This window comes from Bos mutus, chromosome 4 (genome assembly GCF_027580195.1).
Source record: "Bos mutus isolate GX-2022 chromosome 4, NWIPB_WYAK_1.1, whole genome shotgun sequence".
Taxonomy (NCBI): domain Eukaryota; kingdom Metazoa; phylum Chordata; class Mammalia; order Artiodactyla; family Bovidae; genus Bos; species Bos mutus.
The window spans coordinates 107331037-107358541 of NC_091620.1; the positions used below are offsets into that span (position 1 = coordinate 107331037).

Below are 27505 nucleotides of genomic sequence, written 5' to 3' on the forward strand. Positions count from 1 at the left end.
CATAATCAGAAACAAACCCGTATCAGCCCAATCGCTCCTGACAAATGTTTTAAAGAATCTGACAAAAAAAACAAAAAAAACAAAAAAAAAACCATGTGGTTATTTTCACTTTTAAAGTATAAAAGGGCAAAGACTATGACATATGTACCTTGACATACAAAGAAAGGGAAAAAGTTCTTTGACTGTTTTTCTAATGTATGCTGTTAAAAATACATATAAAGAAAAGTCTATAAGAAAATATTGAAGTTAGTTGTATTGGAGTTGATTTAATACTAAAGAAAGTGAAGTCGCTCAGTCCTGTCTGACTCTTTGGGACCCCATGGACTGTAGCCTACCAGGTTCCTCCATCCATGGAATTTTCTAGGCAAGAATACTGGAGTGGGTTGCCATTTCCTTCTCCAGGGGGATTGAACCCAGATCTCCAGCATTACAGGCACACACTTTACCAGCTGATCCACCAGAGAAGTGATTTAATACTAACTTGAACTCAAAAAAAGCAGGGTTCTTGTTTTGTTTTGCCTTCTAATTTTTATAAGACGTGGATCCTCTCTGCATCTATTTTGTAGGTATAGCTAAAACTAGGTTATCTCCCAAATTCTTCCCTTCTAAAATTTAAAAAGTAAATGGTGACTCTTTAGGTCGTTAAAATGGTTGTTTCTTTCAGGAAAATATTTAACCCACATTTGATGCACTCTGTTCATTTGATATTGGTTCAATTTATTATAAGATAAGATTCTTCTTCTAAATGAAAAGAATAGGAAATCACAGGATGACCAGGTCTGATACTTCGATTTTCATTAACAGTTACTTATGATTCACGGTATCAAAATGATTTATCAGTCTTGTTCTACTGCATTTCATTTTCATTACTCAGTTTACTGTTTTCCTTGTGGCAATATATTCTTTGAAGAATTTAGGAAGTTTGAAATTAGCCTTGTTTGGAAATCTGGCTAAAGTCAAATCAATCCAAATTAAAATAACATTGAGGTTTTTTCTTTTCCTTTCTTTTTTTTTTTCTGGCTACAGTTTAAACTCACTTAAATGTACAAAACATCAAAGTTCAAGTATCTCGAATGACATAGTAAAAATGTGTACTTAACCCATTTCCACGAATATTAGGAAGTTCTGTTGAAGAGCCAAATACTAAGACTCTGGAGCATTTTTTTGATCATTCCTTTTTAATTCCTTTTAATTCCTTAATTTTTGTTCATTCCTTGGCCCTGAAATAATTTCTGGAAAAAACCCCCAGAGTCACTCACCACCAGATGTAGCTATGTAGGCTGAGAAACAGTCATGATCTTATTTCCCTCTTCCTGGACCATCTTTCTCTATATTTCCTTCCTATAATTTTTATCTTATTCAAATCCTGCTGATAATCTGTATTTTAAAGGAACAGGAATTTTTAGTCTCTGGTTGGTTTCATCATTAGATAAGCCAATAGGAATTCTAGATTATCCAATATAAAAAGCACCACCCTTGCCTGCTTTTAATTGAATTAAACACTTATTATGTTAATTAAACTGTACAGACAATTTATTAGTTGTTATGGTAGTTTCAAAGATGAACAGAGCTTCTGGCTTGAGAAATTTACAGTATAGCATTAATACTAAGACAACCATATACATTATAGTAAGAGAAAGCAAGGTTATGTTAAATGACTTAGGAGATATACTCTGGGTATGGAGCGAGAGACAAAGATTGCTTTTAGTGACCATAGAAGAGGAGTAGGATTTATTACCTTTTTCCTGTATGTTTATCTCCTATCTAAATGACTTGAAATAGTCACATAAGGATCCATCTTAATCCATTTTACAAAGTTCAGATGTTGAAATTACTTACCTGAAGGTCTCAACTAGAAAGTGGATTAGTCAGGGTTTTAATTTAGAATCATCTGGCTCCCAAATCTATTTCCAGTTGAGAGATGGACGGTAAGGATGTTGTTAAAACTATACATGTCAGTAAATGCCAAAGCCAAGACTTTGTTTTTTTTTTAATCAAGAAAAAAATTAAAAGATATATGGAACACTTAACGAATATTAAATGGCACATGGGAAAAGAGTTTAGAGATAGACCACAATTAAACAAATAGATAAAATATGTAGGATGCTAGAAAATGATGGGTGCTATGGAGGAAAATTAGAATAGGAAAGGGAGATGGGCGGTACTGTGGGGGAGGGGTGTTGGAGAGCGTTTTTATTATTTTCCACAGAGGGGAGAAAAGCCTCTGCAGAAGAAAAAAAGATGAGACTCCTGTAGTCTATCTTGGAATCCCTTAATGTAAAAAGCATATTATATAACGGGGCTTCCCGGGTGGCTCAGTGGTAAAGAATCTGCCTGCCAATGCAGAAGACCAGAGTTCAATCCCTGAATTAGGAAGATCCCTTGGAGAAGGACATGGCAACCCACTTCAATATTCTTGACTGAGAAATCCCATGGACAGAAGAACCTGGCAGGCTACAGTCCATGGGGTCACAAAGGAGCTGAACACGACTTAGCAACTAAACAACAACGTTATGTAATAGGGAAGAACCTTTTGTATTCTATCAACACACAAGAGTTAATCTCTAAAGGGATGTTACCTGTGAACTGAAATTACACAGACTGGCCAATCTCTGAGAACCCTGCCTCCCAGGTAATGAGCATTTAGGGAAAATACTTTTGTTTAGCTTACAGGAAGCATCCTGACCAGGCCCACCTACGGATGACTGCAGGAAGACAGACATGAACACATCCTCTCCAGAGGCTGACGGGAACCAGGAAATGTTTGCCTTTACTCTCTCCCCTTTAGTATAAAAGAAGCCTGAATTCTAACTCAGGCAAGATGGTTCTTTGGGGTACAAGTCCACCAGCTTCTTGGTATACTGGCTTTCTGAGTAAAGTTGCTATTCCTTGCCCCAACAACTCATTTCTAGATTACTGGTCTGCTGTGCGGTGAGCAGTATGAGCTTGGACTCAGTTTGATACATGTTAAGAAAAAGGGACTGGACAAGAGTCAGTAGATCTTTGTTGAGCATTTACTCTGGTCAGAGTAGGAGGTCACTGTAGGAGCCAAACCTGAAACAGCCTTTGTGTGCGTGGGGGCTCAGTCGTCTCCGACTGTTTGTGACCCCATGAACTATAGCCCCCCAGGTTCCTCTGTCTATGGGATTTCCCAGGCAAGAATACTGGAGTGGGTTGCCATTTCTTCCTCTCAGGGATCTTCTTGACTTGTCTTTTATGTCTCCTGCATTGGCAGGTGAATTCTTTACCACTGAGCCACCTGGGAAAGCCCTGGAAACAACCTTCGGATTCCCTTGCAGCCCCAAAGGTCTTTTACCTTGTTTTTAAAAGGATGACAATCAATTAGCATTTCTAAGTATTCTGATGTTGATGTATTCAAAAACAGCACTGTAAACAGCAACAACAACAAAAAATAACAACAAAAATAGTTTCCGAGTTGGAGTAAAAATAGTTTTCAGGTTAACATTCGTCATGTGTTACAGAAGCATGGGCGAGTTATCTCTTAGTCATCAGCACAAAGATGGTGAAATCTGTTTTATGAAAACTCAGTAAGATGCCAGGAAGAAACTGATGAGGAAGATAGTGCAGGTGATAGCTGTTATTCTATCATCTTTACACTGCCACAGAAAAAAAGGACTATATTGGTGAGTCTTCATGGGGAGGGCAGGGAATAGCATGTATCTTAAAGGATTCTGAATATTTTGTCTAGTTCTGTTTCCAGGAATAATACTGGTTAACACTTACTGGATCTTATTACATGCCGGATATTATGTTAAATACTGTAGCTAAACTAGTATATTTTGTTGTTGCTGTTCTGTCCCCGTGGACTGCAGCACGCCAGGCTCCTCTATCTGTAGTCCTCCACTGTCTCCTAGAGTTTGCTCAAATTTACATCCATTGAATCTGTGATGCCATCCAACCATCTCATCCTCTCCCGCCCCCTTCTCCTTTTGCCTTCAATCTTTTCCAGCATCAGGGTCTTTTCCAATGAGTTGGCTCTTTATGTCAGGTGACCAAGGTATTGAAACTTCAGCTTCAGCAACAGTCCTCCCAATGACTATTCAGGGTTGATTTGCTTTAGGATTGACTATAAAGGGAATTCATTATCCCTATTCTACAGTAGAAGAAACTGAGATTTAGAAAGATTAAGTAATTTATCCAAAGTCAAGAAGGCAGTAAAATGCCAGAGCCAGACCTTTCCAGTTTCTCATAACCTTTATACATGTGCTGCTTAAATCCACCGTGCTCCATGACCACAGACTGCACACTTAACCCAACTGGGATTCTGGGGAAAAGTCATGTTATTGCTGACAAGTACAATTGGTAATAATGTAGAAAGAGGTTATGTTAAAGCCATTGCTGCTGACTAGGGGTTCAGAAAGGGACACAAAAACCATAGCATCAACAATAAACATCTTCATAGCACACATTCTGCCAATATAGGTCTTCCATGACTCAAAAGGATAGACTTCCTAATCACCCAAGGAAGAGAAAAGTTGAGGAAAATATAGGTCTAACCAGGAAATTTCTAGGTGGAATATTAAGGATGTTGAAAGGGTAATGGATAAACATAAAACATTTACTATATGCTGGCATCCAGAATAATATAAACTCATTATAAAACACATTATTGTTAAAGAAAGGGATCAATCAATATTTGTTGTCAATTATGTGTTAAACCCTGTGGTAAGTACTTTAAGAAAACCATAGACTCACACATTATCACATTCCAAATTTTATTAACCACTTATATTTATAATTTTAAATTTTATGTATATGCTTAACCATATTATTACATGTGACCAAACATTAGTACATCATTAAAGCTCAAGATATTCCACGGGATTCAAAAAAAGAAAAAATTCTTATGAAATCACACAGCCTCCTTTGAGCTCCTTGAAGGGATTTTTGTCCTCTGGGATACCCTTTACTAATGGATCCTCCCCAGATCTTTCTTCAACATAATCCCTGAATTCTTCACAACATTTGGACACCTTAAAGGAAAAAAGAAAGAGATGATTCATTTGGTTTAATGGAGAATACTTCAGAACCCAAGAATGCATTTATAATAACCATTTGTGTGTGTGTGTTCTATCTTTTTAATGTGACTCTGCTTTCGGCCAACACACTCATACTTTGTACAAAAGAAGAAGAAACATTGACAGCGGCTCCCTCCTCTGTCCTTGTGGATATCTTAGAGCAAAGACTAATCAGCTGGCCAAACACCAGCTAAGGGTTCTCAGCAGATACTGCCTCCAGCCTCTTTAAAGGAGACAGGATCCAGGGATCAGAACACAGCTGACAATACAAGTCAAGAATGTTACCAGAGTAAGCATTGATTAAATGTTTTTCCTCATTCCAAAAATGTGACCTGTGAAGGTGGAAGGGAATGAATCATTGTTAAATTCCAGGCTTATCACCACTCCTGGATTCTCAGAAGGATACACTTGTAATTTTATTTTAAGCTTGTCTAATGATTGATCATGATTGTGAACTTGAAGGTAAGCTCCAAAGGGAGCTGACTGACTTGTTCACATGTATCGCAGGCATCTAGAACAGAACCTATTTATTTGTGTGTGTGTATATGTGTGCTCAGTCATGGCTGACTCTTTGCAACCTCATGGACTATAGCCTGCTGGGCTCCTCTGACCGTAGAATTTTCCAGGCAAGAATACTGGAGTGGGTTGCCACTTCCTACTCCAGGGGATCTTCCCTCCCCGTGTCCTGCATTGGCAGTCGGTTCACTATGCCACCTGGGAAGACCCTTACATTTTACTGGTGTTCAGTAAAAAAATAATGGCTGAACCAAATCATTTGTTTTGTTTATGAGCTTGCTCCTTAGTCATCTGCAACCTTATAGTAATGACTTTGTGAAAAATCAGGCTTTAGTATTTTAATTAATGGACTCAGTCAAAGCCTGTTAATGTACCATATAACATACTGTTTAGAGAGAGGCAAAGTTCTATACATGTGTAAATATAAGTGTGTGTGTTGTGTATATGTATACATATGCATATACACACGTGGGGCCACGTTATTCATTCCTTTTAATTGTCAACTTGTTTTGTTTTTACTTAATACACCATCATGATATTAACACAAAGGTGTTTTATTTTTGGCAGTCCAGGAAGTAACCATTCCGCAAGTTATCTAAGGAATTTATTGTTTTGTTTTAATAAAATCTTCATGCTATTTTTTTTCATGGAAGTTCTAAGCAACATCAGACAGAAGACTTAAAACTACTTATAACTCTGCAAACTCATTATCTGCATATTAGAACAAATCATTTCTAACTGGGGCGGGGGCACTGGTCAGGTGGCTCCTTCATAGGATGATACTTGGAGTTTATGCACACATTTGAACAATATTAATTTGAAATATACAATGATTTAGAATCACATTTTTTCCTCCTCAAAATTCAAACTTGAGATTTAAATTCACTTTTCCCCCTTCTTCCAAACACCAGCTCTTTGGGCCCCAACTGGATGTCAGCAACAGGAATCAGTGAGGGTTAGTTCTGACAGTGTCTGGTTAGGATCTGAGAATACTGAGGAGCAATAATTACCTACAATCCTATGTGAGTGTATGTGGTTCAAAACTCTATTATATACAGTTTAATACAAGTTTACACAGCACGGTGGAAACAACATGGACACTGGATTCAGGAGATCCCAGGTTTGATTTTGGCTCTGCTCACTTACCAGCTGTATCCTTATTTAAAACAGTTTATCTAAGGTTTAACTACTCCATCTATGAAATAGAAGGAACATAGGTTGCATTAAATATCTGGCATAGATAGTGAAGCAAATGGTAGCTATTAACTACAAAGACTGCCTTTCATTTTTGCTTATTATATTCACTTAAAGTCATCACACAGAGAAAGCAATGGCAACCCACTCCAGTACTCTTGCCTGGAAAATCCCATGGATGGAGAAGCCTGGTAGGCTGCAGTCCATGGGGTCACTAAGAGTCAAGTACGACTAAGCGACTTCACTTTCACTTTTCACTTTCATGCATTGGAGAAGGAAATGGCAACCCACTCCAGTATTCTTGCCTGGAGAGTCCCAGGGACAGAGGAGCCTAGTGGGCTGCCGTCTATGTGGTCGCACAGAGTCAGACACGACTGAAGCGACTTAGCAGCAGCAGCAGCAGGAAAGTCATTACAAATCTTTTTAGAAGTTGGATGCCAAGAGTTGTCCCAGTTTGACAATGCTGCTGTTTAGTCACTAGGTCATGTCTGATTCCATGTGACCCCATGGAATATAAGCTGCCAGGCTCCCCTGTCCATGGGATTCTCCAGGCAGGAATATTGGAGTGGGTTGCCATTTCCTCCTCCAGGGAGTCTCACAATGCTACCACCTTGATAGCAAGGTTGAGGCATATTATGGATCAGTCTGGTTCATAGATATCAATAATAATTTTTAAAGTAATAATAATTACCTATTGTTACTATTCCCATTTTATAGAAGAAGAAATTGGCATAGCTAAGTTAGCTAACTTAAGTGAATGTTACACAGGGAGAAAGTTGTGGAGCCGGAATCTGAGTCAGATATGGTTCCGGAGGAGACACACTTAACCATACTATGATGGACACTATGCCATCCTATGTCAGAGCTCTGGGTTCAGGCCTGGAAAGTTCTGTGTGTGTGTGTGTGTGTGTGTGTGTGTGTGGTTTTGGCAGTCTGATACTAAATTAAATTGACTTCCAAGAGCAAAGACACATTATGTAATAGGAAAAGGAACCAGAAAGCCTGACAAAATGGGGATGTATGTGATGTTTATCCAAAACAATAATTCCCAGGTGAACCTGCCACAGTGAACAGTAAACATGAAGATGACCAAACTGCATATAAAACAATCCTGGCTATATAAATAACAAAACAGCTTTTGGATGTTTCAAGTATAAAAGAAAAAATCATTAACTCCTTTATCTCAAAAGTTTATTTTCCCACAAATTATAAAGATAAGGGTTTTAACTTTTTTGGTGTATGTTCCAAGCTTTTATGCTGTTTAAAGATTTAATTTTTATCTTTACAACAAAGTATGTTTGGCCAGTATGGAAAGGGCAACAGGGAAGTTTGAGACAATTATAAACATAAGAGAAGCCAAAATTCCAACTTTTACTGGGAGTGAGAGTTTTGAGCAAAGTTTGAAGATAATACAAACTCCTTTTTTCACTTTGGCCTGATAAAACAAGTGTTTTTAAGAAACATGAAATATACTCTTATGACTTGTGGAGGAGTTTTTGTTCTACTGATGTTTCTAAAACAAAGAGATCTGAAATACATATCTACATTTTCCAAGCATCAGTCACTGTTTGTTGGGTGGAAAGCTTTATTTCTTTGCCATTTCTGCTCCTTCTAATGGGAGAGGACTTTGGGTAACGGTTTTTAAGATCTGAGAAATGTTTGTAGGAGAAACCAGCGAGTTCTTGTGCCTGACCTCATTTTTATTTTCAAAGAAGGAATAGAATGTACTCATTCATTACTGGCCGTGACAATGCTGGAGGGGATGACGTCTTGGCTAAGAGTATTTGAACAATATCAAATAAAGAGAAACATCAATTTAGTAAAGTAAAAACAAAATGCCTATATGCATTGCTTTACTTTATTGCTTAGCTAAAAAATATGATGTCTCATATTCTTCATTTTTTCTCTCTCCACCCCTTTTAAAAAAATAATCTATAAAAATGTAAAAACATTTTAGTTTAGCAACCATACAAAAACAAAAACAGGCCAAGGGCTGGATTTGGCTTATGGAACATAGTTTTCCAGGCTGTTAATTTTAACTCTAAATCAAAAGATAATTATGATTATTAATTTTCTTAATTTCTGATGAATTTTATCTGAATAACTTATTTTCAACTATACTGAGCTTCTCCAGTGAGTGATGTGAAAGAGGAAAAATAATTTTCCCTCTACACTTCTAGGTTCTTAACTGAGATTACTCTGTAATAAGAAAGGCAGATTAACAGGAGAAAAACAAGTTTAAAAACATGTATACCCTCTGTATACAAGGGAGAAACTCAGGAAAACTGAGGCACTTCCTGAATTAGTTCAAGTCACCACCTTAAGTACTGCTACAATGAAAGACAAAATAAGACGGTGGGTGTGGATGACAGGGGTGTGGACAGCCAGTTAAGAGCTTAAGATAATTATCAGACCCTTACCTGGAAAAGTCCCTGGAGGCTCATATGGTAAAGAATCTGCTTGCAATGCAGGAGACTTGTATTCAGTCCCTGGGTTGGGAGGATCCCCTGGAGAAGGGAATGGCTACTCACCCCCTCCAGTATTCTTGCCTGGAAAATCCCGTGGACGGAGGAACCTGGCAGGCTATATAGTCCACGGGGTCTCATAGAGTCGGACACAACTAAGCAACTAACACTTTTCATTACCTTAAAATAATTCATGACAACCTATCCCTTAAGGATAAATATTTCCCTTTCTTATGTCAGAATACAACCTCTTGGCTAAGCCCTCATAAGCCCCTGACTTTCTCTTCCCTGGAACACTCTCCAAGTTTTACCCAAATCTGTCTCCTGAATTGTAATATTTAAGAGCCCCAAATAAACATTTTTCATTAAAAAAAAAAACGAAACAAAAAACAAAAAAAGGATAAAAGAAAAGCACAGTGTCAAAAAAAAAAAAAAGAATAAAAACAAACAACAGGCCCAAATGGAGTCACTTGTGCTAAGCCCCACATCAACAAACCAAAACTTAATATCTAATTTAACTGCAGTTTCAACGTTTCCCAAGAGTAAACCTAACACACAGGAATTTCCCAGTCTGCATGAGCTAATCTGCATGAGAGACCTCCTACTCTTCCCCCAAAGGAAGTTGTTCCTGCCTGAAATAATTGTTTCTTTGTTTATGACTTCCTTGTCCCGCCCCTTTGTCCCTATAAAAACCTTCCATTTTGCACAGCTCCTTGGTGAGCCTTTCTACTTGATAGATGCGATGCTGCTCAATCCATGAATTATTTAATAAGGCCAATTATGTCTTCAAATTTACTCAGTTACATTTTGTTTTTTAACAACAGTAAACAAGGGGATGGTGGTTAAGCAGATTTAAATCCTTGTATTCCCCACTGATAAGAGTTTCTAGCAACTTAAGAGTCATTCTCGGAGAAGGCAATGGCACCCTACTCCTGTACTCTTGCCTAGAAAATCCCATGGATGCAGGAGCCTGGTAGGCTGCAGTCCATGCGGTCACTAAGAGTCAGACATGACTGAGTGACTTCCCTTTCACTTTTCACTTTCATGCATTGGAGGAGGAAATAGCAACCCATTCCAGTATTCTTGCCTGGAGAATCCCAGGGATGGGGGAGCCTGGTGGGCTGCCATCTATGGGGTCGCACAGAGTCGGACACGACTGAAGTGACTTAGCAGTAGCAGCAAGAGTTATTCTTCTCCTCCTGATACAGAGGAGTGAGTGCTTGTATGCATGCTAAGTCGCTTCAGTCATGCCCGACTCTTTGCAACCCTATGGACCAAAGCTCACCAGGCTCCCCTGTCTATGGGATTCTCCAGGCAAGAATACTGAAGTGGGTTGCCATTTCCTTCTCCAGGGGATCTTCCTGACCCAGGGATCGAACTCACATCTCTTATGTCTCCTGCATTGTCAGGCAGGCTCTTTACCACTAGTGCCACCTGGGAAGCCCCACAGAGAAGGAGACACCCTTACCAATGGAGATGTCCCTTACAAATAAAATTCAAAAGAGGACAGCAGTTTACCAGCATTCTTTCCAGCGTCACTTCTTTCTTGAGCTGGTCGACTTCCATCTTCAATTTGTCCTTTTCTGTCAGGTCCTCAATATTGATCACTGGCATCTTCTGCCTGCTGAAAAAGTATAAAGTTTTATACACCTGAATTGTCAGACTCCCTTCAAGTTAATGTAAGCCAAACCTTCCTTCAGCTCTGAACTTACTAAGCAAACTGTTTGTTTTAACTTCCTTTGATAACCAATTTCTCTTGAATCCCTCCAAACAATACTAGCCTACGCACTAGCCCTGAGATTTTAAGGCTTTCTTATAATCTTCACTAATATGATTAAGTATTTAACTCTAAACACCTGCTAGTAGGTTTGTGGAGAGGTCAGTTTAGTCAGTATATAATCTTAAATATCCAGTCCTTTTCCCTGTTTCTTGGCACAGTGTATAAACTGAGGTTCCAACCCTCATCTCCAACTCCAAAACCCTCCATTATATGATTTATGCCATTTAGGTTAGTTTGAGGTCACTGAGGACTGCCCATTAATTCTCTAAATCACTAGAGTATTTAATCTGGTATTAACAGAAAAACATGCAAAAAGTATCATTATAAGTCCCTTATAAATAATGGATTGACATATGAACCAACAGGATGAAAATACACCAACAAATGATCTTGCTAATTAGGAACAAACTAGTATCTTACTTAGATTATACCCAGAATTTTTTTTTTTCTTTTTGTATATTACTGTCACAATGAATTGGATAGCAATGATGAGCAAATGCAGCAAGTTAAAGGGGACGTGGTGAGTCTGATCTCCCGATGTGTATTATAAAAGAATTAGGGCAGTAGCAATATCTTCTTCTTCTTAATTAAATCAGTGGGCAATGGGAAAGATAGTATAGTATTTTGGTGATTCCTTTATGAAACTGCCTGGAAAATATTTCACTGTATCCAAGTGGCATCATGCTTTGTGATCTGTCCTCTTTCAGTCTTGCCTTTCCTTTCGTGTCTCTAATCCAACTTCTATGATGACATATTTTTATGAAAGTTAGATACGCTCGGGTCATATGCTATTTTAGAAAAGAGCTTAAAGTCATACATATACATAAAAATATGCTGCTAATCATATGTTAGCAATTAATTTATTTCCTTGTATTTATATAGTATTTTCATTTCCAAAACATTTGAGGAAATATTATTTTCCTTCTTAGTTTTATAATACTCTGTTCTTCTCTGAATAAAAGAGATAGTTTAGCCTATTTTCAGGGATAAATGCCTACTGATGCCAACAGAGAGGTAAAAGAGAAAACCCAATGGACATGCGTGTGTGTGTGTTAATCACTCAATCGTTGTCTGACTCTTTGTAACCTCATGTACTGTAGTCTGTTAGGCTCCTCTGTTCATGGAATTCTCCAGGGAAGAAGAATGGAGTGGGTAGCCATTCCCTTCTCCAGGGGATCTTTCTGACCCAGGGATCCAACCCCAGTCTCCTGCATTACAGGCAGATTCTTTATAATCTGAGCCACCAGAGAAGCCCACCCAATGGATACCCAAAGCCAGTATTTCCTATACTTTTAACTTTCATTTTGCATTTTTAATTTTTTTCTATTCTACGAATCCCACTGTGCAATTGTTGTTTGGTATTTGAAAGCCCATTCTCAATTTTATTCTTACCTTCCTTCTCACCTCCTTTAGACTATCTGCAAAAGTTCACAAGCACATCTGTTTCTCCTGATCATTTTTATTTGTTGACATTGTCCTTTGCAAAACTTTTCCCCATCTTGGAAAATGTTTTCCACTTGGCAATGGCTTTGAAGAATCACTTTAGGAACTTGTTGAAACAGAAGCCCAACTTAGGTTTTGATTTAGGGTAGGGCTTAGAATTTCATTTTCTCTGTTGTGGAGAAGGCTTACGATATATTGGCAATAAAATGATCATCCACTAGCACTTGCTAGCTGTGTGGTCCTGACCAAGTTCTATAACCTCTCTGTGACTCATTTTACTAGGAAATAGGAGCAATGATAGTATCTACATTGTAGATTTCTTTGCTTGAGAAGAATGAAGGTTGTATAACACTTGGAGCATGGAGTAAGCACTCAGTCCACGGTAGCTGATGTGACTCACTTACTCTGTACCTCTAGACTCTCACATTGTGCTGTTATACCTGTCACTTGCTGATACGTGGCTTTAAAAGTGCTCTTAAAGGATATCACACGGACACGATTTAGGTCCTGTAGTACCACGTGTAGTAGATGCTGTTGGTGCCCTTTCCAGACTCCTCTTTCTCTTTCCAGGGTGGGTTATTTGTCCCTCTAGAAGCTGTGGGTATTGACACACACCTTTTCTTATGTTTTCCCTTGGCTGATGAAAACCTTCAACTGATGATACCTGGCAGATTATGACAACTGGCCCCTGTGAGTGTTCTGTAGCAAATGGCTGCCTGAAGCGGGGTTCTGATAGTCCAGACCACTGCCTCTGGGCTGAAAAGCCTTGATATAGCTGAGCTGAGAGCCTTCCTGAGCATCCCATGGGTTCAGGATGAAGCTAGACTTCTGAAACTACATCTTTTCATACCTTCTCCTCCTTCAGCCTGCTTTCCTCATCAGAGATCTCTCCTGAGCACTCACCCTCAATAAATCACTTGGAAAAGGGCCCCTGTCTTAGGATCTGCTTCCGAGACACACTGAAACACAATAGATTATAAGAACCTTTACAACAGCACCCATTTCTTTTATAACATATGTCCTTACCACTCTGTATTGTTTTGTATATTGTTCAGATGCAGAAGAGAACCATGAAGTACTGATAAAGCCACTTGCAACCTATGTCAGAAATATTTACCTCGACATAGAGAAAAGTGCAAGATGTTGTAGAGGAGGAAAAATAATTTTCTCTCTACCCTTCTAGGTTCTCGGCTGAGAAAACCCTGTAATAAAAGATTAATAGAAGAAAAATGAACAGAAGTTTAGTAACACATATACCTCCTATATACATGGGAGAGACCCAGGAAAACTGAGTAACTTCCTCAAATGGCCCAAGCCACCACCTTAAAGACTGCTTCCTGCTAAAGACAAAAGAAAATGTTGTGGAGGGGAGGAGGAGTCAGTTATGGGAGGTATTCAGGCAAAGCACAGTAAACAAGGGCTATGAGATATGAGTTGCTGTCTTCTCCATTGATAGAGTTTTTAGAGATTTAGACTCCTCCTCCTCTTTCTGGTACAGAGAGGGAGACACCATTACAAATGGAGAGTTCGCTTAGAAATATAAATGTCTTTTATAAAAGAATAACTTCTACTTGATTTTCATGGCTTCTCCTATGTCTGCTGTTTCTTAAAAATAATCAGCTCAAAATACTTCTTATGCCAGAGAGACGTATTGTGAGCTGGCATCTTATTCTCCCTTCCAGTACCTAACTCCAAGTTATTAACAAATGATTTCTTAACTCTAAAATGCTCTGATTCACCATATTTAATAACAAGTTAAGCAAAACACACTTCATTTGATGTGAATCTTAGAAGGTGAATCTTCGACAATTTGAGAATGCTTGCCAAATTTGATACCACAGGTCTTGTATGGAAAAATTCAAAAAGTGAAGATCAAAACTCTGACCACCCGCAAGGACACCTAGATACACAGTGAAACACAGCCTATATTATCTGCATGGAGATATATACACACACACACACACACACACACACATAGATCTCTCTCTCTCTGTCTCTAAATATATATATATATATATATATATATATATATATATCTCCATGCTCAGAGTTGTATTGAAGTCAAAGATTTAAAAGCATTTAGATATAATATCATAGAACTACTTTTTTAAAAGCTTTATTGGCGTATAGTTGATTTACAACGTTATGTTAGTTTCAGGTGTACGGCAAAGTGAATCACTTGTAGACATACATATACCCACTCTTTTTTGGATCCTCTTTTCCCATATAGGTCATTACAGAGTATTGAGTAGAGTTCCATGTGCTCTACAGCCAGGTTCCTATTATCTATTTTCCCATAGTAGTGTAATTTTCAACAGCAATCTCCCAATTTATTCCTCCCACCTTATCCCCTGGTAACCACAAGTTTGTTTTCTACATCAGAAATCTACTTCTGTTTTGCAAATAAGTTCATTTGTACCTGTTTTTTTTATTATTCCATAAATAAGCGATGTCATATGATATTTGTCTTTCTGTGTCTGATTTACCTCACTCAGTATCACAATCTCTAGGTCCATCCATGTTGCTGAAAGGGGCATTATCTTGTTCTTTATTATGACTGAGTAACATCCATTATATATATGTACCACATCTTTTTATCCATTCATGTTTTGATAGAATTAGCTGGCTTCATGCCGTGGCTATTGTAAACAGTGCTGCAGTGACCACTGGGGTGCATATATCTTTTGGAATTATGGTTTTCTCCCAGGTATATGCCTGGGAATAGGACTGCTGGATCATATGGTAGTTCTATTTTTAGTTTTTTTAGAAATCTGTTCTCCATAGAGGCTGTACCAATTTACATTCCCACCATCAGTGTAGTGAGTTCCCTCTTCTCCATAGCCTCTCCAGCGTTGTAGATTTTTTTTGATGATGACCATCCTGAGCAGTGTGAAGTGATACCTCATTGTAGTTTTGATTTTTATTTCTCTAATAACTAGTGATGTTGAGCATCTTTTCATGTGCTTTTTGGCCATCTTATCATCTCATTACTATTTATCCCATTTGCAGATGAGGCAAAGGAGATCAAGAGAACTGACGTGTCCAAAATCACACTGTTGTTAAGAGTAGAGCTGGGGTTATAACACAAGTGTTTGTTTTCTGGTCTGGGATGATTTCCATTCTTGCAAACCACTCCCAGTTACCCTCTTCAAACTAGTTTAAAAGACTGGATTTGCTTTTCTTTCATGTACTCCATTCTTACAGAATTACTTAGAGAAAGAGAGCACAGAGTTGACAGGGAGGGCTGAAGACTCAGAACAACAAGCCCAGGTAGCAGGTACAGCTAACTAACTCAGGGAAGAAAGATACTCCCATCAGGTAGAAGATACATCACCTTTTACCTCTTCTTCCACCCTGCACTACCAGGGTAGCTGTTGCTGCTGCTAAGTCGCTTCAGTCATGTCCGACTCTGTGAGATCCCATAGACGGCAGCCCACCAGGCTCTCCCGTCCCTGGGATTCTCCAGGCAAGAACACTGGAGTGGGTTGCCATTTCCTTCTCCAATGCATGAAAGTGAAAAGTGAAAGTGAAGTCGCTCAGTCGTGTTCGACTCTTCTCGACCCCATGGACTGCAGCCTACCAGGCTCCTCCGCCCATGGGATTTTCCAGGCAAGAGTACTGGAGTGGGGTGCCATTGCCTTCTCTGATCAGAGGAGTTAAGGTCCAAAAAAGCCAAGAGGAGTAGAGGCGGGGGAGACAGAGCAGTGGTTCTCAATGGGAGCAATAGTGCCCCCTAGGGGGCCTTTTGAAACCGCCAGATTGTTTATGGTTTTCACTGGTTTTGTAGGTATGGGTGAAGGATGTTGAGGACAGAACAGTGTAGAGTAGCTTGTTGTTTTAGTCGCTAAGCCATGTCTGACTCTTTTGTGGCTCTGTAGGTTGTAGCCCGCCAGCCTGCTCTGTTCGTGGGATTTCCCAGGGAGGAATACTGGAGTGGGTTTTCATGCCCTCCTCCAGGAGCTCTTCCCAACCCAGGGATCAAACTGGCATCTCCTGTATTGGAAGATGGATTTTTTTTTTTTTTTTTAAACCACTGAACCATTGGGCTTCCCAATAGAATAGAGTAGCTTCAGTTCAGTTCAGTTCAGTTGCTCAGTCGTGTCTGACTCTGTGACCCCATGGACTGCAGCATGCCAGGCCTCCCTGTCCATCGCCAACTCTCGGAGTTTACTCAAACTTATGTCCATTGAGTTAGTGATGCCATCTAACCATCTCATCCTCTGTCGCCCCCCTTCTCCTCCCACCTTTAATCTTTCCCAGCACCGGAGTCTTTTCAAATGAGTAAGTTCTTTGCATCAGGTGGCCAAAATATCAGAGTTTCAGCTTCAGCATCAGTCCTTCCAATGAATATTCAGGACTGATTTCCTTTAGGATGGACAGGTTGGATCTCCTTGCTGTCCAAGGGACTCTCAAGAGTCTTCTCCAATGCTACAGTTCAAATGCATCAATTCTTCGGCACTCAGCTTTCTTTATAGTCCAACTCTCACATCCATACATGACCACTGGAAAAACCATAGCCTTGACTAGACGGATGTTTGTTGACAAAGTAATGTCTCTGCTTTTTATCTCTAGTTTGGTCATAACTTTTCTTCCAAGGAGCAAGCGTCTTTTAATTTCATGGTTGCAGTCACCATCTGCAGTGATTTGGGAGCCCCCCAAAATAAAGTCTGTCACTATTTCCACTGTTTCTCCATCCATTTGCCATGAAGTAATGAAACAGGATGCCATGATCTTAGTTTTCTGAATGTTGAGCTTTAAGCCAACTTTTTCACTCTCCTCTTTCACTTGCATCAAGAGGCTCTTTAGTTCTTCACTTTCTGCCATAAGGTTGGTGTCATCTGCATATCTGAGGTTATTGATATTTCTCCCAGCAATCTTGATTCCAGCTTGTGCTTCATCCAGCCCACGTTTCTCATGATGTACTCTGCATATAAGTTAAATAAGCAGGGTGACAACATACAGCCTTGACACACTCCTTTTGCTATTTGGAACCAGTCTGTTGTTCCAGGTCCAGTTCTAACTGTTGCTTCCTGACCTGCATACAGATTTCTCAAGAGGCAGGTTAGGGTCTGGTATTCCTATCTCTTGAAGAATTTTCCACAGTTTTCAATAGAGTAGCTTAAGGTCTCATTAATATCTTTCAGAGTTTCCATAGGTTTCTTGACAATTTATTTAGAATTAAAGGAAGATCCCTTGTTGTAGAAAATGGCAACCCATTCCAGTATTCTTGCCTGGAGAATCTTATGGACAGAGGAACCTGGTGGGCTACAGTTCATGGGGTCATAAAGAAGTCTAACATGACCTAGTGACTAAACAATGACAAGGACAGTGTAAAGTTAAAAGGCTATTTGTCTTATGTTTACTTTTAAACATTATAGATTAGAGTATTTTGAAGAAAACTTGACTAATAAAACAATTAACTTATAAGGACTATATTGGAGAAAATTACTACAATTAATTTTTAAAAGTCTTTTGTTTTTTACAGAGAATCAATCACAGATTCTTTGAAATAGAAATGCTGTTCAGTTCAGTTCAGTAGCTCAGTAGTGTCCGACTCTGTGACCCCATGAATCGCAGCACGCCAGGCCTCCCTGTCCATCACCAACTCCCGGAGTTCACTCAGACTCATGTCCATCAAGTCGGTGATGCCATCAAGCCATCTCATCCTCTGTTAGGGCACTTCAAATATGTTGATTCATAAACATTCAGTTTGACACATTTTTCAGACACAAATCCACTCTGTTACGTAAACTTGTAATCATGGGTATAAACTTTCTCTTCTTGTACTTTTCTTTTTCATCTTGACATTATACTTGGGACTATTAACGAATAATAGCTCACATTTTTATTCATTTGTTCAATAAATATTTACTGAGTTCTATTATGTGCCATATAGTATTCTGGATTCTTGAAGGTAGAGCAGAGAAAAAAAAAATTAGAATACTTACATTCTCATGAGGGAGACAAAGAATAAACAAGATTTAAGAAATTAAATGTAGCAATATATTGTGAAAAGTGTTAAGGGGAAAAATATAATGTGGAAGGAAAAGGAAATGTCAAGAGAAGTTATTTCAGTCATTGAGAGAGTGGCCAGGGCAGGCTTCTCCGAGACAGTGCTATTTGAATGAAGACCCGAAGGAGTGATGGCGTGTCTAAGAGAACACTGCATGTATCCAAGAGAAGCTGGCTCCAGGGATCAGTGAGTGCAAGGGCAGCAGTGAACCAGCATGAAAGTGATGAGTCAAGTGAATGTGGGAGAAGAATAGCACGTGATATCAGGACTCGCAGGGGTCTTTCAGGCCACTGTAAAGATTCCGCCTTCATTATGAGTGACAGGGAACACGGGAGGGTTTTGAGTAATAGAGTGATATTATCTGTCATATGTTTCAGCATCATGATTCTGGCAGCTATTTTGAGGTTAGAACATAGAGCACAAGGGGAGAGGCAGAGATGAGGCAATTTTGGTAATTAAGGTGAGACACGATGGTGACTAAAATCAGAGTAATAGGTGCGGAGGTGGGGACACGTGATGAGATTCTCAATATATTTTGAAAGTAGAAATAATAGGACATGCTGAGAGATCAGATATAGGAATTAAAAGAAAGAAAAAGTCAAGGTAACTCCAATGATTTGAGTCTGAACAACTGAAAAAGGAATCTGCTATTCAGTTGGTGTAAAAGTAATAGCGGTTTTGGACCCTGAATTTTAAATATAACTAAGGTCAAATACATCTTATTAATCAAAGTAGGAACAGTGATAGTCAACACATTTTTGCCAATCAGAAGTCATTATGTATATTCCTGTAGCAAAAAAAAAAAAATTATTATCCGTGCTTCAGGATTTGACGAACTCTTGGAAATCATTTTCTGCCTCCTGCTGGTCTGGTCATGGAAGCATTTTCCCTGTAAAATTTTGTCAAGATGCTTGAAGCAGTGGTTGGTTGGCAAGAGGTCAGGTGAATATGGCAGATGAGGCAAAACTTCGTAGCCCAATTCATTCAACTTTTGAAGCACTGGTTGTGTGACATGTGGTCGATTATTGTTGTGGAGAAGAATTGGGCATTTTCTGTTGACCAATGCCAGCTGCAAGGCTGCAGGCATTGCAGTTTTTGGTGCATTCCATCGATTTGCTAGGTGTACTTCTCAAATGTAATGGTTTCACAGGGATTCAGAAAGCTGTAGTGGATCAGACCAGCAGCAGACCACCAGTGACCATGACCCTTTTTTGGTGCAACTCTGGCTTTAGAAAATGCTTTGGAGCTTCTCGCTCCAACCACTGAGTTGGTTGTCATGTAAAATCCCATTTTCATCACATGTCACAATCTGATTGAGAAATGGTTAATTGTTGTTGCATATAATAAGAGATCGGAGAAGGCAATGGCAACCCACTCTAGTACTCTTGCCTGGAAAATCCCATGGACAGAGGAGCCTGGTAGGCTGAAGTCCATGGGGTCGCTAGGAGTTGGATACGACTGAGCTACTTCACTTTAACTTTTCACTTTCATGCATTGGAGAAGGAAATGGCAACCGACTCCAGTGTTCTTGCCTGGAGAGTCCCAGGGACGGGGGCACCTGGTGGGCTGCCATCTATGGGGTCGCACAGAATCAGACACGACTGAAGCAGAAGACGACACTTTAAAATGATGATTTCTTCTTTTTTTGAAATGCAGTCAGTTCGTGAGGCACCTACTTATCCAGCTTTTTCACCTTTCCAATTTGCTTCAAATGCCAAATGACCATAGAATAGTCGATGTTGAGTTCTTGGGCAACTTCTCATGTAGTTTTAAGAGGATCAAGATTTGATGATGCTCTCAGTTGGTCATTGTCAACTTCCAGTGGCCGGTCACTGCACTCCTCATCTTCAACGCACTCGTGTCGTTTGCAAAATGTCTTGAACCACCATTGCACTGTACGTTCATTAGCAGTTCCTGGACCAAAGGCATTGTTGATAATTTGAGTTGTCTCCGCTGCTTTATGACCCATTTTGAACTCAAATAAGAAAATCACTCGAATTTGCTTTTTGTTTAACATCATTTTTCCATAGTCTAAAATGCATATAAAATAAACAGCAATAATTCATTAGCAAAAACCATAAAGAAAGAAATGTGTATTAAAATGATGTATAACATGGCCACATTTATTTAAGAATGCATTCCAGTATCAAGTGGCAAAGTTCAACAATGCAAAACTGCAATTACTTTTGCATTGTAAAAGTTTAGGGGAAAGGCCAGAGCTTAGCAGACAGCCAGAAAAAAACAGAAAAGAGAAGAGAACAAAGGCTTAACCTGAACCCTCTAAAGTGAGGAGATGAGATGAAATTAATAAAGGAAAATGAGCTTGTTGTGATGAGGATTAATTGGTTAATAACTTCTGAGCACTTACCGTGTGCCAGACACTGTGTTGAACACCCATAGGTATCCCTTTTTATCTGTGTATCTACTCTTTTTCCTCTTTCTACATGGGCCAGTAAAATGATAGCTACTAACAAGCATTTATTTATTCAGCAAATATTTATTAACTCCCAGGGACCAGGTGCTCTTGATTGCTAGGTGTGGAAGCAGCAACAAAATCAACTTTCTTATCTCTTACGGTGTCTATACTACATCCTTCCATAAATCACTCTTTTTCTGTTGAGAGTTTTTTTCCTATTACATAAAAGATAGTTTGTGTCTGGGTTTTTTTTTTTCCGTCTAATCAAGTTGATTACACATTTTATCATATTTGGTTTTTCAAAGCCAGTTGCTTTTGTATTTGTTGCTATTTTTATTACACGGATTGCATACCAATCTCTTTCAACCTGTAGCTAAGCACAAGTGAGCCTAGACATTCAAATAGATTCTATGACAACTCGCTTTCTTCTCCAGGGCAACTCTGGTTCTCTGTTTCTACTGAGCAAGTTGGGTTTTTAAGACACTTGAAAAGAAGTAGGAGAGTGGTAATAATAAAAAATTGTTTATTCCCCAGATACTTATGAGATCCTACTTTCCAGGTCTTACTAAATCAACTAAGTAGGGAAAAACCAAAAGAATATAGTATGACGAAGACTAAAAAAAGGCATTTTGAGAATGAGAAGGATTTGAAATTGTTAGCTACTGCTGAAAGGTTAGACAAAATATAGTTGGGAAAATGTGGTCTCTGGTGACCTTGGAGCCAGCTGCTTTCATATGTATTGGGAGGTCCAGTAGGATGTGGCAACGGGATGGGTTGCCCTTGACAAGAGCACTTTTTCTTCCTCTTCTCAGGGCGAAAGCTTACTGAATGGAATGTGAGAAAAAATGGGAGATGAGGAAGTGGAAGCAGATAGTGAAGATAACATTTCTGAGAGGTTCTGCTGGGAAAGGGAGTGGTGAAGTCGGGTCCTAATGGGAAAGGGCCATAGAATCGAATGTGAACTGCAAGTTTGGGATGAAAAAAATCAGAGATAGAGGACTCCAAATGGAAATTTATAACCTGGGTATTTGTGCTGAAGGATGAGAATGGGTCAGAGCTGATGTCACAGAGGGGTGAGAAAGCAAAAGAAGAAAGGACCCAGAAAAGCGGCTAAGGGGTTGATCTCTGGACCAGGGCATGTCCTCTATTGCAAGAGAAAGGAAGACAGAGAATACAGGACAGTCCATTGACCAGTAGGAACAACTCACCCTTCTCTGACTCGTTCAGTATATCTAGTCCAGACTAGTACTCAATTCTCTTCTAATACAAACATTTCAGTTCAGCTCAGTTTTCCTCTCACTAACAGTCAATAAGAGGGAAAAAACAAAACAAAACCGTGAGTGCTAGGAGATGCATGTGAAATGAAAGTCACTCAGTCATGTCTGACTCTTTGTGACTCCGTGGACTATATAGTCCATGGAATTCTCCAGGCCAGAATACTGGAGTGGGTAGCGCTTTATGCTCCAGGGGATCTTCCCAACCCAGGGATCAAACCCAGGTCTCCCACATTGCAGGCCCCTTTCAAACAGCAGCTCGCGTCTCCTTCTGCCCCCAAATGGGCAGGTTGTCCCCACTTTGTGACTTAATACACAAAACTTTTCTACATAAAGCTACAGCAAATGAACGTTTGAATGGCTTATTATGACACATTAGTAAGTAATGTATACCCAACATGGGATCTGGGCTAGAGTATAAAAATAACAAGACTTTCTCATGAAAGTGTATCTTTATACTTGAAAGGTCAAGACCCATTACTCTCTGCTAAATATAACCCTGAAAATAAGGTCTTTAGCGATTAACTCTCCCAATCCTCTTATCTGATTATCAACTTCGGCAGATGTTTCTCTTAGAGCCTTAGAGCAGTGCATTTAAATTGTAGTTCTCTGCTAGTTCTCAATTATAATTTCATACTTGAGGAGAAAGGAAAACTGAGATAGAGCTGCCCAGGTACTGAACTAGGGTCATGAGCACATGTTCTGTTAAATGAGTCTGACTTTAGTCCCCATGAACGTGGAAGAAAAGGATGTGGGCGCAGTGAGGCCAGGGGAACCAGAAACCAGACTGCTTGTGCGACTTGTATATGTAGTTTTGACCAAGTCACATATCTATCGAAAGCTTCAGATCCTCATTTGCAGAGTGGGGAGAAAAAAGTATTTTCCTCAAGTGGTTATTGTGGGGGCATTTAATGAGTGCAAAGTACAATGCAAACTCTGAACAGACATTTATTGCTACTGAGGATCCTACATGGTGTACAAGAGCTCAGGGAAATTTTTCCTTCCTTCCCTCATTCTTAATCTGCCGCTCTTTCTAGTGGATTGGTAACCTCAGCTAGAATTCTAGATAGGTGGTGAAGCTGCACAATGCTAAAAACTTGGGTAAAATAATTCAAAATCTGTCCCAATCTTCTCGGTGCCCTACACAGTTAAATGTCCAGCAATCTGGATGAGAAAAAAGATGGTCTGCATTCCAAGTAGGCATGATATTTGATGGAACATACATCTAGGAAGAAGAGAAAGGAGGGTTCTGAAATCCTGCCTTCTTGAGGAGAGTAATGCTTTGCTATAACCCCAGCTCCTAAAAGAACCAACCAAAGCAACTAGCTGATGAAGAAAAGAGCCTGTGTCCCGCAGACACAGAAGACGCAATATGAGATACATTGACCTGGATTGGTTTTTATTGTGAATTGAGCTCTTGCTTAAGTTTTGATTTCTTCCTCCATGGTCCCATAGAACCTTGTACAGATTTTTAATATTGTACTAAGAACACTATATTGCAACTGGGTCACAGAGTGTTTATCTGTCTACCCTATTTTGCCATGAGATACCTACTGTGTTTATCATCTTTGTATCCCAAATGTACACAAAGGCACAAAATTGGACACACTTTAAATGTTTAATCTGCTTATTTTTAAAATAGGTGAATGAAAGAATGACCACGGTAAGAGACACATAATATACTTCATTATCTAGTTCTGCTTAGGGAGAAGGAGAATAATAAAATTAGGCATAGGGAATGTCTCATGCTTTTAAGTGACTCCACCTTATTATGTAACACTGATAAATGCACTCTGTGTCCGACAGAGGGTGCGATAGAGCAAACATTTCCTCCATAGCCCAACCCACTAGAAAATTGTCTAGCTGGTGAAGGAACTGTCTAAACTTTAACAAAACTCGCGTGACCACTGACTCACTCAGAAGAGATTAGCTGCCTTTCTTTGCAGATGTGCAAACTCCTTGTTATTGCCAGCCGGATTCATTTCAGATTTTATTTTAACAGGGCTAAACTAACAGGAAGCAAGTTCAGTTCAGTTCAGTTCAGTCGCTCAGTCATGTCCGACTCTTTGCAACCCCATGAATCGCAGCACACCAGGCCTCCTTGTCTATCACCAACTCCCGGAGTTCACTCAGACTCACGTCCATCTAGTCAGTGATGCCATCCAGCCATCTCATCCTCGGTCATCCCTTTCTCCTCCTACCCCCAATCCCTCCCAGTATCAGAGTCTTTTCCAATGAGTCAACTCTTCACATGAGGTGGCCAAAGTACTGGAGTTTCAGCTTTAGTATCATTCCTTCCAAAGAAATCCCAGGGCTGATCTCCTTCAGAATGGACTGGTTGGATCTCCTTGCAGTCCAAGGGACTCTCAAGAGTCTTCTCCAACACCACAGTTCAAAAACATCAATTCTTCGGCACTCAGCCTTCTTCACAGTCCAACTCTCACATCCATACATGACCACGAGAAAAACCATAGCCTTGACTAGATGGAAGAAAGTAGGGAAAACCACTAGACCATTCAGGTATGACCTAAATCAAATCCCTTATGATTATACAGTGGAAGTGAGAAATAGATTTAAGGGACTAGATCTGATAGATAGAATGCCTGATGAACTATGGATAGAGGTTCATGACATTGTACAGGAGACAGGGATCAAGACCATCCCCATGGAAAAGAAATGCCAAAAAGCAAAATGGCTGTCTGAGGAGGCCTTACAAATAGCTGTGAAAAGAAGAGAAGCGAAAAGCAAAGGAGAAAAGGAAAGATATAAGCATCTGAATGCAGAGTTCTGAAGAATAGCAAGAAGAGATAAGAAAGCCTTCCTCAGCGATGAATGCAAAGAAATAGAGGAAAACGACAGAATGGGAAAGACTAGAGATCTCTTCAAGAAAATTAGAGATACCAAGGGAACATTTCATGCAAAGATAGGCTCGATAAAGGACAGAAATGGTATGGACCTAACAGAAGCAGAAGATATTAAGAAGAGGTGGCAAGAATACACAGAAGAACTGTACAGGCAGCAAGAACTTTCTTTACTGACAAGTTATCAATGTAACTTGGAGAAGGAAATGGCAACCCACTCCAGTATTTTTGCCTGGAGAATCCCAGGGACAGAGGAGCCTGGTGGGCTGCCATTTATGGGGTCGCATACATGCATTGGAGAAGGAAATGGCAACCCACTCCAGTATTCTTGCTTGGAGAATCCGAGGGATGGAAGAGCCTGGTGGGCTGCTGTCTATGGGGTTGTACAGAGTCGGACACGACTGAAGCAACTTAGCAGCAGCAGCAATGTAACTCCTTACGTGGTGATGTTATGTTATGATATGCATCCCCAAATCACTGAGTTAAATTAATTCTCCTCATTCTTTCAAAAGTTAGACAGGTCACCACTCCCTCGGGTATCTGACAGAAAGGAAGACCATCTGCCTGAATCCTTTCCTTAAATTCATGGTCACCTTTGAGGTCTGTGGGGCGCTCAGAGGATAGAACAGAATGCTCAAAACTTGGCAATTCTAGAAGCAATTGTGTTCCAAATCAACTGCACATCCACTTGTTACGGGGCCAAGGTGGGGGAGGGTGTGGGAAAGAACAGAGGCAAGGATCTGACATACAAATGCTGCTCCTGAACCCACAGGAGTGTATGTGCGCTCCAATTCTGGTATTTACGTGGACACTAAATACTCTAAGGGCTTCCCTGGGGGCTCAGATGGTAAAGAACCTGCATGCAAAGCAGGAGACCTGGTCGATCCCCGGGTTTGGAAGATCCCCTGCAGGAGGTCATGGCAATCCACTCCAGTGTTCTGGCCTGGAGAATCCCCATGGACAGAGGATCAGACCATGGGGTTGCAAAGAGTTGGACATGTCTGAGAAATGAAGCAGAAAATACTCTAAGGTCCTGACACAGTGGAAAGAGCCTCAATCTGGCTATGTCAGAAAGAATCCAGGGCTGACTAAGTATCAGGAATGTGGGTTCTAGGCTCAGCTCTGCCAACAATGAAGGCAAGTGAACATGACCAACCATTTTATCTTTCTAGGCCTCAACTCGTAAAGGTAAAATAATAATACTGGAACAGATGGTATTAACAGTTCTTTTCAGCATTCATTCTATAAGAATGGGGACTTCAAAGGTTTCTCAGTGGTAAAGAACCTACCTTCAATGCAGGAGATCTGAGTTCAATCCCTGGGTTGGGAAGATCCCCTGGAGGAGGGTATGGCAACCCACTCCAGGATTCTTGCCTGGAGAATCCTAAGGACAGAAGAGCCTGGTGGGCTACAGTCCATAGGATTGTATTTGTCAGCCCAGTTGAGTTGGACATGACTGAGCACTCATGCACGCACCATAAGAATGTACGAACTCCATGCCTTATTTTACAGATCTCTAAGCTATTTTGAGCCTCTGTCTTTAGCTGCGCCATTAGAGCTGTCACTTGGTCTGGCAATGACAAATCAATCTGGGTGACTGTTCTTCCCAGTTCCCTCCAGCCTTGCACTTCCTGTTGACTCGGATAAAGGAATTCTGTTTCTCGGCTGTGCTGTGCTAACCTTTTGGCCTAGATACAGGTTTAAGGAGATAGAAGTACTATGACATCCGTATGGAGGCTGATTGTAGTGGTCACATAGCTCCTTTCCACATGGTCCTAAAAATAAATTTAGCAACTTAAAGTAGTCCCAGGAATTTTAGCTTCCTCTTATATTGGAAAAGATCTTTTTTAGGGATATAGAAATACTCAAGAGTTTTGCAACTGAGGGGTAATGTTCTTCCTGATCACCTGGATTGACAATTTCACACTCCTAACTCCCCCATGTGTTCAGTTGTCCTTCCCTGTCCCTGCTCAGTGGTCACAGAGCTGTTAGAGACATGCTCCATTTGGGACAGAGCAACGGAGGAAACTGGACTTTTCAGGTGGCTCAGCGGTAAAGAATCCACCTGCCAATGCTGGAGATGCAGAGACGTGGGTTTGATCCCTGGGTCAGGAAGACCCCCTGGAGAAGGAAATGGCAACCCACTGTAGTATTCCTGGCTGGGAAATCCCATGGACAACAGAGGAGCCTGGAGGGCTACTGTCCATGGAGTTGCAAAAGAGTAGGACACAACTGAGAGACTAAACAACAAGGGAGGAAATGGACATGTCTAGAGCACCTCTGTGCACAAACTGCAGCCTGCGTCCATAGCCTCTGTACCTCAAAGGGGTGAAAGGTCTGGTCTTGCCCTCATGTCCCTCCATCTGTTACACAGCAGGCCGGAGGGCAGTGAGCGCCTGCTGGGGCTGATGCTCACCTCCCCAGAAGAGCTCCTCACAAAGCAATATCTGACTGTGCGACACCTTCTGAAGTGGAGAGGTGACCTCTGAGCTCAGCCAAAGAGG

General features: G+C 40.2%; 1 protein-coding gene across 2 annotated transcripts; it reads right to left on the reverse strand.

The window, feature by feature from the left end:
• Positions 1–4749: 4749 nt before the first annotated feature.
• Positions 4750–20860, reverse strand: GNGT1 (G protein subunit gamma transducin 1). Of its 2 annotated transcripts, none has more exons than XM_070368823.1 (4): positions 20819–20860; positions 13555–13639; positions 10733–10838; positions 4750–4994 (listed from the first exon to the last, which is right to left on the reverse strand). In XM_070368823.1, exons 2-4 carry the CDS (start codon positions 13560–13562, stop codon positions 4866–4868), a joined length of 243 nt encoding a protein of 80 aa, XP_070224924.1. In that variant the 5' UTR covers positions 13563–13639; positions 20819–20860; the 3' UTR covers positions 4750–4865. The 2 variants fall into 2 exon arrangements, with proteins under 2 accessions (XP_070224924.1, XP_070224925.1); XM_070368824.1 differs by having other exon boundaries at positions 10733–10835; positions 20819–20857.
• Between the last annotated feature and the right edge of the window lie 6645 nt (positions 20861–27505).

Coding starts and splice junctions, on each gene's coding strand:
- GNGT1 (XM_070368823.1), bottom strand. Junction 4,995..10,732: donor TGACGCTGGAAAGAATGCTG/GTAAACTGCTGT, acceptor TTTTCCTTTAAG/GTGTCCAAATGTTGTGAAGA.